The 11,590-nt window shown below is 40.1% G+C and overlaps 1 protein-coding gene across 1 annotated transcript; it reads left to right on the top strand.

Annotated features, from left to right (window-relative positions):
* The first annotated feature begins 2,164 nt into the window (after positions 1-2,164).
* LOC126408344 (sarcoplasmic/endoplasmic reticulum calcium ATPase regulator DWORF-like) lies at positions 2,165-3,342 on the top strand. Its single transcript, XM_050073851.1, has 3 exons — positions 2,165-2,305; positions 2,422-2,513; positions 3,135-3,342. The coding sequence occupies exons 1-3, from the start codon at positions 2,293-2,295 to the stop codon at positions 3,159-3,161; spliced, it is 132 nt and encodes a 43-aa protein (XP_049929808.1). The 5' UTR covers positions 2,165-2,292; the 3' UTR covers positions 3,162-3,342.
* The last annotated feature ends 8,248 nt before the right edge of the window (positions 3,343-11,590 follow it).

The following is an 11,590-nucleotide window of genomic DNA, read 5'->3' as shown; positions in this document are numbered from 1 at the left end:
AAATCATCCTGATGCCCTGTGGTTAAGGTCTAGTTAGGTTTAGGCACAAAAACCACTTGGTTAGGGTCAGGAAAAGATCATGGTGTGGGTTAAAATGAAAAAGAAAGTGACAAACACATAAGCCGTGAGCCTGCTTTGCCTCAAGCCTTTCCCAGCTGATCCAGAGCCGGTCGCGGCGCACCATCAAGGTAGAAATACTCCCGCCGGGAGCCGTTCAGCACCGCGGACCGTTGGACTAATGGGATGTCGGACCAATGGGCTGTCGAACCAATGACATGGACCCGAACTGTCCAGGGTGTACCCCGCCTCTCGCCCAGTGTCAGCTGAGATAGTCTCCAGCTCACCAGCAACCCCTACCAGGATAAGCAGTTACAGAAATGAATGAATGAATATGTATTGTGTTGCAGATATATTTACTGAAATGAGCATCCTAACTAGCTAGCATCAGCCTTACATATGATATTACTTGTACCCCGAGAGGTGAGAGTGAGTCACTGTAGCATCCAGTCTGCCCTCAGTCCAACATAAGAAAACAAAGAACTAGAGCTACCCCAAGGGCTCGTCAATCACATTGATAGGTTGAAGGTACTGCCCCTGGTTAGTAGCACAGTAAACGCAAAGATAGCTGAAGCACTTGCCAAGCGACCTTTATCACCATCTCAACCACCCACTCTGGCCGGAGACCACGTCTGGCAGCAAAGAAAAACAGAAGCAAAACAAGATTAAACATTGATGTGGCTTTCCTAGACACAGCTTTTGACAAGTAAAGAGATGAGGTTTGATGCTAAACTCGCAACATTTCTTTTAGACTGGTAACATGTAAAATTGGCCTTTTAGCGGAACGTACCTTCAGTGAAATTAGTGACAACACAATGGCCAGGCATTACATGTTGCACCTTTAAAGAAATAGTTTGACATTTTGGAAATTTTAAAGCTGCAGCTCACAGCTATTCAGCTTATCTTATGTGCATCTTAGCACAAAAACTAAAAAGGGGGAAACAACTACCCCGTCTCTTTTCTAAGGCACCAACATCCTTTTCCCAGTACTGTTAAACCTCACTGACTAACATGTCATATCTCATTTGTTTAATCTGCACAAAAAACAAAGTTTTAGCTCTATTACAAGTTTCTAGGGTGGCACAGTGGGGCCGTGGTTATCATATTCGCCTCACCCCAGGGTGGTGGAGACCTTCTGTGCAGAGTTTGCATGTTCTCGCGGTGTCAGCTTGGGTTTTCTCCGGGTACTCCAGCTTCCTCCCACAATGCAAAGACATGCAGGTTAATTGATGTCCCTAACATTGCCGTAGGTGTGAATGTGAGTGTGAATGGTTGTCTGTCTCTGTCAGCCCTGTGATAGTCTGGTGACCTGTCCAGGGTGTACCCTGCCTCTCACCCAATGCCAGCTGGGATAGAATCCAGCACCCCGCGACCTCCAACAGGATAAGTGATTGCTGAAAATGAATGAATGAACAAGTTTCCAGGCAATCAGCAGAAAGTGGAAGGAAAGAAGACAAGAGGTCAAAGCTCTCAGCCCAGAACCAATAAAGCCGTTGACATTTTTACACTTGCACTGTTTTTTATACGTACTATACAAGATATACAGCAACATATTCATTTAGAAGTGTTGGTTTTCCCCCTGTCTTTATGCTAAGCTAAGCTATCTCGCTGTATCCTACACACATGAGAGTGTAATCGATCTTATCAAACTCTTTGCAAGAATGAGCAAATAATTATTTCTTTAATTTCTGGACAGGGGCTTTCATAAATACAACCAAGTCAAAATTCACACAAGCATTGCCCTCGTAAAACTGAATTTTGAGCAGATGCTGTTCATTAAAATGTGTTGGAGATTTTTGTTTGGCTTTGTTTTTTGCTGTAGCTCCTGATATTGACCCATAGTATTCACCTATCTGAAGAAGAGTATACCCTCGGGACACAAAGTTGTCAGCCCCAGCTGCAGCAGCTCCTCCAGGGGGATACAGGAAGAGGAGCACAGGGCCCAACACAGCTGGGACCAGGTCCACAGAGGAAAGGATGTGATGGGAATGGCCTCACCTCCAAAAGATGAGGGGAAAAATGTGTCTGTCAGTAAAATACGCTTTTTGTGAATTTTGAGGAGAGGCGAACAGGCTAGAGTTAGATGGGACCAAGGAAGGGCTAAAGATGGATTTAAATCCAAGTCCCCCAGATTTGTTCCACCCTTCCCTGCCGGATGCCGACGTCAACTCTTCACAGCATGGAGCCTGGCGTTGCACCTATCACAACAAAGAGATTAGAGCAGAGAGAGGTGCCATGTCCAAGAGAGGTAAGAAATCCACATTCCACACACAATATGAGGCAAAAACTGATGCAGAGTTTAATTCAATATATCTTTCCACACCCTACCAACAACTTGTTATTGTTTCTATATTTGTCTCTCAGCTTCGTCCCACAAACTTTTCCCTGTTCTGCTGATGGTAGGATGGATCACTGGCTGCACAGCAGTTGTCTACTTTGTCTTCATTTTTGTTTGGGTACATGATTCCATCTTTAAAGTTTATCATATGCATGTATGTATCAGTTTACCAATAGGTGTGTCCTTTACATGTGGCTCTGGCGATGGCAATGTCAGCCTGTCAGACTGTCTGCTGGTCCACCACATTGATCCAGACTGAAATATCTTAACAATAATTGGATGGATTGACATGAAAATTAGTATAGACATTTATGTTCCTCAGATTCTCGGTAATCCCCTGACTTTTCCTCTAACGCTACTACAAGGTTGATAGTTGTGGTTCTGAGTAATTTTTTTGACAACTGGATGGATTGCCATGAAATTGGTACAGGCATTTATGTCTCCCTCAGGATGAATTGTAATACCTTCGATAATCCCTTACTTTTTCATTTAGCACCGAGTCAAAATGACATTCCCATTAGCCATAGCTTTACTTTGTGTTTAGCGCTACTCAGCAATGCATGCTAACAGGCTAAACTATGATGGTGAAAATGGTAAATATTGTACTTACTAAACGTCAGCATGTTAGCTCTTTTTGAGCATGTTAGCATGCTGAAACTGCTCATTTTTTAAAATTAACTGCAGCTTCAGCCTTTGTGTTTGTTTTACTAATGATTTTTAATTTTGTTTTTTTTGGCAGAAAAAAGGAGCACGAGGAAGAAATTGAATTCACCACTGAATGAAGTTCTTCCAGGGGACACAGGGACGAAAAGTTCATCTCTATATTTTGATATTAATTTTCTTTAAGATACATTCTGGCAGCTGTTTTGACAGACGTGGGAATACTGTTATAAAAGTGAGCAATGGATTGCAGTGGATATCTGCCATGGTCCAGTGATAATGATGTCTAGCGGTGAAGTTTCCTTTGATATGAATAATTGTCTGTCATGTTATGGATTAATCAAATAAACACATTTCTGTGGTTTTCTCCCCTTTGAATTAATGCATCATATTGTCATTTATAACTCTTTTAGACCTCACAGATTGAAATCCATTAACTGTACCCTCAAATAGATGTCATAATGACAACACCCACAGTTTTCTATGAACAATGTCAGATGTGATACATTCCAGTTTTTGTGTATTCAGACTGCTGCACTTCACTCAGCAGAGCTTTTCAGAGATAAAGTAGAAAAAGCCGACAGTGTTTTGTAACTACTGGGTAGTACAATGAGGGATGGCTCTACCTGAGTGTGTGTGTGTCTGTGTGTTTGCATATTTGTGTCCTCTGTGTATTCATGTCACACTGCTGGGCATCAAAAATATTGGGTGTTAGGACTGGCAATGTCGTTGCCATGGCTACCACAAGTCTGTCTTTTTTTTTATTTTGAGTAGTCCCTCACTCTCATAGGATGTGAAGAGAAAAACAACGGAAAGAAAATTAGGTGGGGAGCTGCACTTTCTTAAACACTTTTAATTGTTATGTGCAGAGACGGCCCAGGGGGACTTTTTGCTCATAATTTGTTTTATCAAATGTAAGCCCTTGATGAACTGTTTTACTTTTGGCACATTACGGAACTCAAGATTGAAGCCGAATTAAGCTCAGCCTCAAACATTTCAGTACTTGGATTCCAGCTCAAAGCAAACTAATGCTTGCCTGACATATCAGCTCATAACTTGCCATTACAACTGAGCCTCCAAATCTGAAATTGTAGCGTTGTCAGCTTTAAAGAGCATTTTCAAGTCTGCATTTAATAACAGGGAATTAGATTGTCTGGTTGTTACTGCAGGTTGAGCCACATCCACTTTCCAGTAAGCCGGAGGTGTCAGCCTTATGAGGCTGCACGGGCCAAATAATGCTGTATACTTGGTGTCATGTTGAACATGTGCACCACATGCAAACATCAGTCCGACAGTGTAATGAGGTTGAGATGGAAACTTTCTGTACCACAGCAATGCCATGGTTAGGAGAAACACATGTGAAGAACACTTGCATACTCATGTCTATGCAGGCAAACATGTTAACAGATACAGTCACTCTCACTCATACACATGCACACTGAAGCTTGTATGAAACAACCACACACACTAGTAATTCAGAAGCATCAGGTTGTTTGTAACTGGCAGAATAATTATGTGTTTGGGCTGTTAACATGCCCAATCTGTTTACTTCAACAACAGCAAAACAGTTTCTCTCGCTGCCACTCGTCAAGACACACACCCCTCCCAGCTCCCGGGCTTCCAGCCTCAAATTGGCATTACTGTCCTCAGAACAGATCATTATGCAGGCACACCACATGGTGATGAATAAGATGTCTTCCAGGTGTGGTACATTAACACTTTGTGTCTACTATTTAAATGTCACGTTTATATCCGAACTGCTCACACAATGAAATGGTGTAATGGAAAACATGTGATTAGGACCCAAAGGTGACAGATGTTCTATACTAAGATGAGACTATGTGCTAAACAACCACACAATTAATGAATAATTATACATGGAATGTGTGCACAATTACCGCTCGTTAAACTGTTTTAGTCATGAAAGTTTAAAGATGTAATCAGCAGGATTTTCCTCTAAAACAACGCACAGAAGTAATCCCTCTCAGTTGTCACTTATGACCCAGTAGAAGTGTGTGGCAGTATATCTCTCTGCAGAGACTCTGCTCTCTGCCCGTATTCTCTTATTTTCCAACACATTTTTACTCCGACCTTGTCACATACCGACGTGTAGTCATGGACCTTCCACATCCAGATACAACGTGAAAGATACCTGGGGTGCGTTGGTTGTCAGGTTCTGCTTGTTACATGCATTGTCTTCTTTCAAAATACACTGTGTGTGCACTACATCTGTACAGCAACGCCACTTGACATTTTATTTTCCTTCAACAACAAACACATGGTTGGGTTTAGGCAACAAAAGCACGTGGTTAGGTTTACAAAAAAGACCAGAATTTGGCTTTAGAGTCTTACAGAATGCGAAAATTGCTTCCCAGGTGAAGGTCAGTGTTTGTTGGACCCATCTAATCCCCCCTCTTTATAAAAAGGTAGCAGCCAGGTGCCAGACCATAAGCAGCAGGCGTCCGACACAGTGCAGAAAAAAAAGAAAATAAAAGAAACGCAAAAATAGCAAGGCAAAATGCCAAACAAGAGTGAATCTGGGGTTGGCTTTTACTTTCACTGTTGCTGAAAAGCATGCATGTTCACAAATAGTAACTGACAATGCATAATTTGCCTTTAAAATAATTTTGGTAACAGTACCTGTATTAGCTATATCAGTGGTGTAGACTTGGCATTGCAACAACCTGCAGGTCGATTCAAATCCCAGGGGTGTTGAGGGTAAAGAGAGACCTTCTTTGGTCTTAAACTTGTCGGGACCACAAAAAGGGCCTCGCATGTGAATGTGATGCTCTTTCCTGACTCACAGGGAGTTCTCAAGTTGGTTATAACAGTAGGCCAGATCCAACTGCGCTCAATAAAACCTTAAAATAAATCCAGATACCAAAAGCCACAATTTGAGTGATGTGATTTGTTGTGTAACCACAAAAAGGCTACATGAGCTAGTGAAGAGGTCAGGAGATTAAAGTCCCAAAGGCTTTTTTTTCCCGATCATTAAAAACTGGAGAGGAAAGATTGCATGTCTCTCTTTAAGAAGACTTTTTTTTTTTACCCCAAACATCTGGCAGTTTATGCCCCTATGATATGCTTTAAGAGTGAGTCATGATTTCAACCAGCTGTATCTGTGTATCACCAGGGTGTAATGATGCAAGATGCTGCCGATGCTGAGCTTATGGATTATTTGGTCTAACAAAAGCATCAAAATGGAGAGCAAAAAGAAGCCTGTAACCCAAAGTAGCTCTGCAGAGTACTGCATGTCAAAGACGAAGTGGCATTTCCCATTGTGACAGAAAAAAAAGCCTTAAATCGGCCGAACCAATTAAGTGCTGTGACCTTCATGCCAGTCCTGAACTTGAAGCAGTTAATTAGAATTGCATAGTCTACAGTGTCACTGACTGCTTTAAGATGTAAAAGTAATGAAACTGATCTTTCACCTGTCTGCTGCTAACAGAGGATCAATGGTTACTTCAGTGGCAGCAGGCTCAGTAACTGTACAATACCCTCAATCATGATTGGGTTTCTACACAAATGTTTTGATTCATTAAAGCTACTTAACAACGTATAAAACTCTTAGATAAAAGCTTGACTTATTGGGGTTTGAGGGATTAATGTTTCTTTGTTGTGGGGGAGAAGTTGGAAAGGAAAAGGTAAGTGCACTGCTGCAGCCTGGTCAAAACGTGAGGAGAAGAAAAAGCATGAATGGCTTTCTCCAGGTTGCTAAATTATTAATGGTGTCAGTGAGCTGTCTGTACCTGTGTCTTGAAATGTGCAGTAGAAAGCCAGCATGCAGCTTGACCTGGTAAGAAGAAATTAGAGTCAGTGCAGAAATGAACAGATGGTATTTGTTTGCTATTTGAACACACACATTATTCTGCAATACTTGAAATAAATTGGATGCTGTCTTTTTGATGTAAGTAAACTTTTGTTCTTCTCTTAAGTTAATCACCACAGATTCAGCTGGATGCGAGGATATGTTCAACAACCACAGGATGTCACTGTTTTACATTAATTATGGAGTGAGCGCATATACCCTTGTGACGGCTCAAGCAGGAGATATTTGCTATGTAATCTGAGAAAATCTGAGAAAGATCAAGTGAAACTTGTTATTTTTAGATGTCATTCGTCATTAGTCATGACTGTAATATTTATATTTTGAATCGGCCGATGTTTCACTGTTAATTTCCATCATTTTTACTGTAAATATTGATTCTTTGAGGATCACTGTGCTGCTTGAGGTTATATCAACATTTTAATGCACAGTATGTCACTTATTTCAAATACATGAATCCTTGAAACAGCTCAACAAAGACGCATTAAGGGGTGTAGGCCACTGTTTTCTTTTTCTGCCTGTGCACTCAGTAAGTAAAAGCAACTTGCTTTTAAATGGAAGACGTTACTAAATTTATGCATTAAATCAAGAGTGCCAAACACAGTGAGATATTCAAATGGGCTTTGGGCAGAACAGTTCTTTTTCTTTCATAACAGTGCCTGAAAGTGTACTGGTACTAAGGCAATTAAAACATTTCACAGCAAATTCAGCCTCTCTAAAATCAGAATGGTTGGATATCAGTGGCCTTTAACAAAGACAGCACAGTGAGAGTGCACTTCACAATAAGAGCTCTTTTCAAATCAAGTGTGTGATCGCACGGTGCCCACTCTAATTGCCTACCTTGTCACTGTCTCACTTATGATCCTAATACGTTATTTGCTCATGTCTGAGTGTGTTAGCACATGTTTACTTTTGTTCTCTAAGTCGTGCATGTGGTGCATGTTCACACATAGGCATATAACTGTGTCGTACTCCCCTTTCATACACCTCAGACACCACACACTGCCCCAAGCACTGCCACACACACACTGACGAGCATTCCAGAGGCTGAATGCCCGCCCCCACACATACACACACACACATACCACTGGACCCACTGTTAGGGTCGCCCAAAGGGCACATGAAGGAAAACTGAGTCGTTTTATGACCAGAGGGCAACAGAGGGGAGCAGAACATTGTATTGAGAGCAAAAACAAAAGAAGGTCTGGCATGAGTGACTTTCTAAAAACTGCCTTCGTGATTGAAGGCTCAAAGTGCAAAGGTGTTAATTATGTTTTTTCCACTGGCAAATATCTTTTCAGTCAAGTTGTGTTTATCATTCTTCTAGCGTTTAAAAGGTCCAAACATCTCCTTTGCTCTATGTTACTTCAGGTTAAAACCCCAGCTGTCTATAGTGTACAAAGTGCAAAACACTCTGTTCAGGCTCCCAGGAACATGCTGAGGTGTTGTAATGTTAGCTGTGATGATAGCGAGCTTAGCTGCTAATGACAGGGAGGGTGAGAGCACGAGGAAAGTGGGTGGTGTGAAACTTCGGTTATCTAAGTGCTACCAGTCACCAAAAGCAAAAGGGGAAGCCAGGAAGTAAATAAGCAATTGAAACTGATATTCAACTGAAGTCAATACTTGAATGAGTCTCAGAGAGGCGGACATGCATTCACATGCAGTCACACTGGCTTGTTTTTATAGTTGTAGTACTTGAAATAAAGTATACAGAATAAGTGACCAGATGAACATTTGGGAAAGTTTTGAGAAAGCCAGTTTGCAGATGATTAATTTTAAAGCCAGTCTTTGCCGTGCCATGTTGGTGACATTTTGTGGAATGTGGAGTAAAACCTAAAAAATGCTATAGGTCTGCTCCAACAATCAAAGCTAGATGATTCACATTTATTTATTTATTTATTTATTTTTTAAACTATATTGCATAAGCCACATTTTTTTGAATTTCTATATTGTTTTCATAATGTATTAAAAATGAAGACAAGAATAAATTTGAATTTAATTTTGTGAATTTGAATGTGTTGCCCATATTTTGGCCAAAGCTTGGCCATATTTCTGGTGCTCCTACTTGGCACCCCTGCCCTATCCATCTTATTCAAGGTAAAACTTGTGGTGAGAAATTAGAAGTTGTTGCATTGACTATCTGTGGTTAGTCTCAGTGGCTAATCTTGTTGACTAACAGTGGTTCTTTTCTAAATTAATTTTCAATTTATTTTTTTTCAAACTTGAAGCGACATCATTTTTCTTGTGCTGCCTTCAGACACGGTTCTCAAGTATGTACATTTTTGAATCTTGACCAAAATGGTGCGATTTCTTTCAAAAACATGGGAAAAAATGCAATGAGCAACTTGGAAAGAATATCCCAAAAATTGCAAAAAAAAACAAAACAACAACAATAGATTTACAAAATTATTTTAAAAAAAAACAGGGGGAAAAAAAGCTAGGGGAATTTTTTATTAGTACATATTTAATTTTTGTAGTAATGTTCTTGTTTTGAAATGTCTCTGGATGCCGTCCAGGTCCCTGAGGTAGGGGGTGGGTGGGTGGGTGGGAGGGTTTATTTATATGATTTCAGATTTAGTTTAAGTTGTTGATTATTTTCAAGGATTTCATTATTATTTTCTGTTTATTTGATCTTGCTGATTATTTTATGTGCTACTTGCCAGTGTATCTGCTTTTAATTTTATGACATGTTTGTTCTCATTTTCTTTTCTCCTTTTTGTATAAAGATTTCTTGAATAAAGGAAAAAAAATTTGATCACAAAAAAATTCTCTGGATGCCACCCATACTATACAACGTTAATACCGGATTGTCCCATATAAAAAAAATGAAGTGCACCATTCCGCACTGAATCAGTATGGGAAATGATTTTTTGAGAGTGGAGGACAATTAAATCAGAAATTGTAGAAGAGAATGACACCTATGACAGATTTCTCACTCAATGTCTGTACATGACATCTACCCCTCCCTGTCTGACTGCATTCTCAACCTAAATTAGAAATAAAATACACTATACAATAAACTAAAAAGCATAACTTAAATCAGTGGTTCCCAACTGGTGGGTCGCAGTCCAAAAGTGGGTCACAGCTTCATACTGAATGGACCGCAAGTGATTCGCCAGTGTGTCACGTTTGTAAAAGACACACTTTATTTTGAAGTACAGTGAATTTTCCAGGACAGAGTTTTTATTTTGAAGTGTTTGAAGCTCCCTGCTGTAGAGTGAGTGAATAACAGACAGCTACTTAACGGAGACAGCAAAGTAGCTCAACGACATGGCACAGATTTTATTCACTCGTTCATTCTCTGTGGACCTTGAATTTATGACTAAGGAGAAATATGGACCCCGTGGCTGGACCAGTTGGGAACCACTGCCTTAAATTATGTGTTTAGTCATCTACGCTAAATGTGTTATCAATTTACTGTACCTCTTTCATTTCATATAAAATAGGTGCCTAAAGTTATTTATCTTACCACACCGCTGTTAAGGAGACAAGCGGAGTATTAGCTGGTAAACACCACTTTTATGTACTTTACATGGAGCTAAAATGAATATAGAATTATGTTGAATATTTGCCGAATGTGTTAATGTCTGTTTCTTAGTGGTAAGAAATCATAAATCATCTTTTAAGAGTAGATGTTTAGCATAAGCTAGCTGGGGCTCTGTAAATTTAACAATATGTGAACATAGGAAGGCAAGCTAATTGCTGACATGTTTATTAAAAAAGGAAAACAACCAATGCTCTGAGATGGCTGTCAGAGATGACAGAGGTAATATCATGTTATCCTGTCTGATGTGTGATAGATAGTGTGTTTCACCTTTTATTACCCAGTCGCTCGAGAAAAAGAGGATTGACATACCGTTAGGTACCATTACCACTGGAAAACAGGTTTTGGTGCAGCGCCAGAAGTCATGCCCATAATTCACGCAAGGTATCATGGGGGCTAGGAATATGGTGGACGCATCCCATATGTTATAATTCTCTTTGGCTCTCACTGTAACCTCTGAACTTCTTGATGTGTATTTTTTCTTATTCCCTGCACATCCCTGACTGCCTCTCCAGTTTCAGCCTTAGGTACAAGCCTTTCCTGCGCCAGGAAATGTGCTAGCTGGTTCATTGCAGCACGGGGTATATTTACCAGTAGGCAGCTTGGGAGCAGCCATAAAGATATTGCACATTCATTTGTTTGTATCGTGGCTTTGACTAACTTCATACATTAGCCCCTGCTCCCCTAATGCATAGAGCTCCAATTAGTGGGGAAAGAGTTTGCACTAATGCTGCATTTAAATTAACTTTTAGTTGTTGTTTTTTCTCTCTTCTTTTTCCTGTCTCTATGGAAATTACAAAATAAAACTAAACCCCCATATTCCTAATAGTCTCCTTAAGTCAGTTGCTACTGTATGAGTGAAGCAGAATGTGGAAATATCTCTCTATAGCTTAACCTTCTTTAAGAACATTGCAGACGGCACTTGAGGTAAAGGACTAAAGGAAAAATGTTGCAGAATTTCTGCTTTGATGTATGAGATTTCTATATGTAAAGCCTCTGAAGTCCAGAGAAAAAGAAGAAAAAGCATTAAGTCAAGTCAGCAGTACCAAGATGTTCTGTACACTTTGCTATGCAGCGCATAGCTTAACTCCGACATTAAAAGAACATTTCACATTTGGAAAAATAAGCCACAAATAAGCACCAATGCTTAAGGTGTAATGTTATT

Source organism: Epinephelus moara, chromosome 2 (assembly GCF_006386435.1).
Source record: "Epinephelus moara isolate mb chromosome 2, YSFRI_EMoa_1.0, whole genome shotgun sequence".
Classification (NCBI taxonomy): domain Eukaryota; kingdom Metazoa; phylum Chordata; class Actinopteri; order Perciformes; family Serranidae; genus Epinephelus; species Epinephelus moara.
Note: the sequence above shows the minus strand (reverse complement) of the source record. Positions and strands in the feature narration are given on the sequence as shown.

Bases quoted from the DNA above. Each gene is read 5' to 3' on its own strand.
- LOC126408344 (XM_050073851.1), top strand. The intron at 2,514-3,134 runs GTACATGATTCC...TTTTTTTGGCAG, and splicing joins TTGTCTTCATTTTTGTTTGG to AAAAAAGGAGCACGAGGAAG.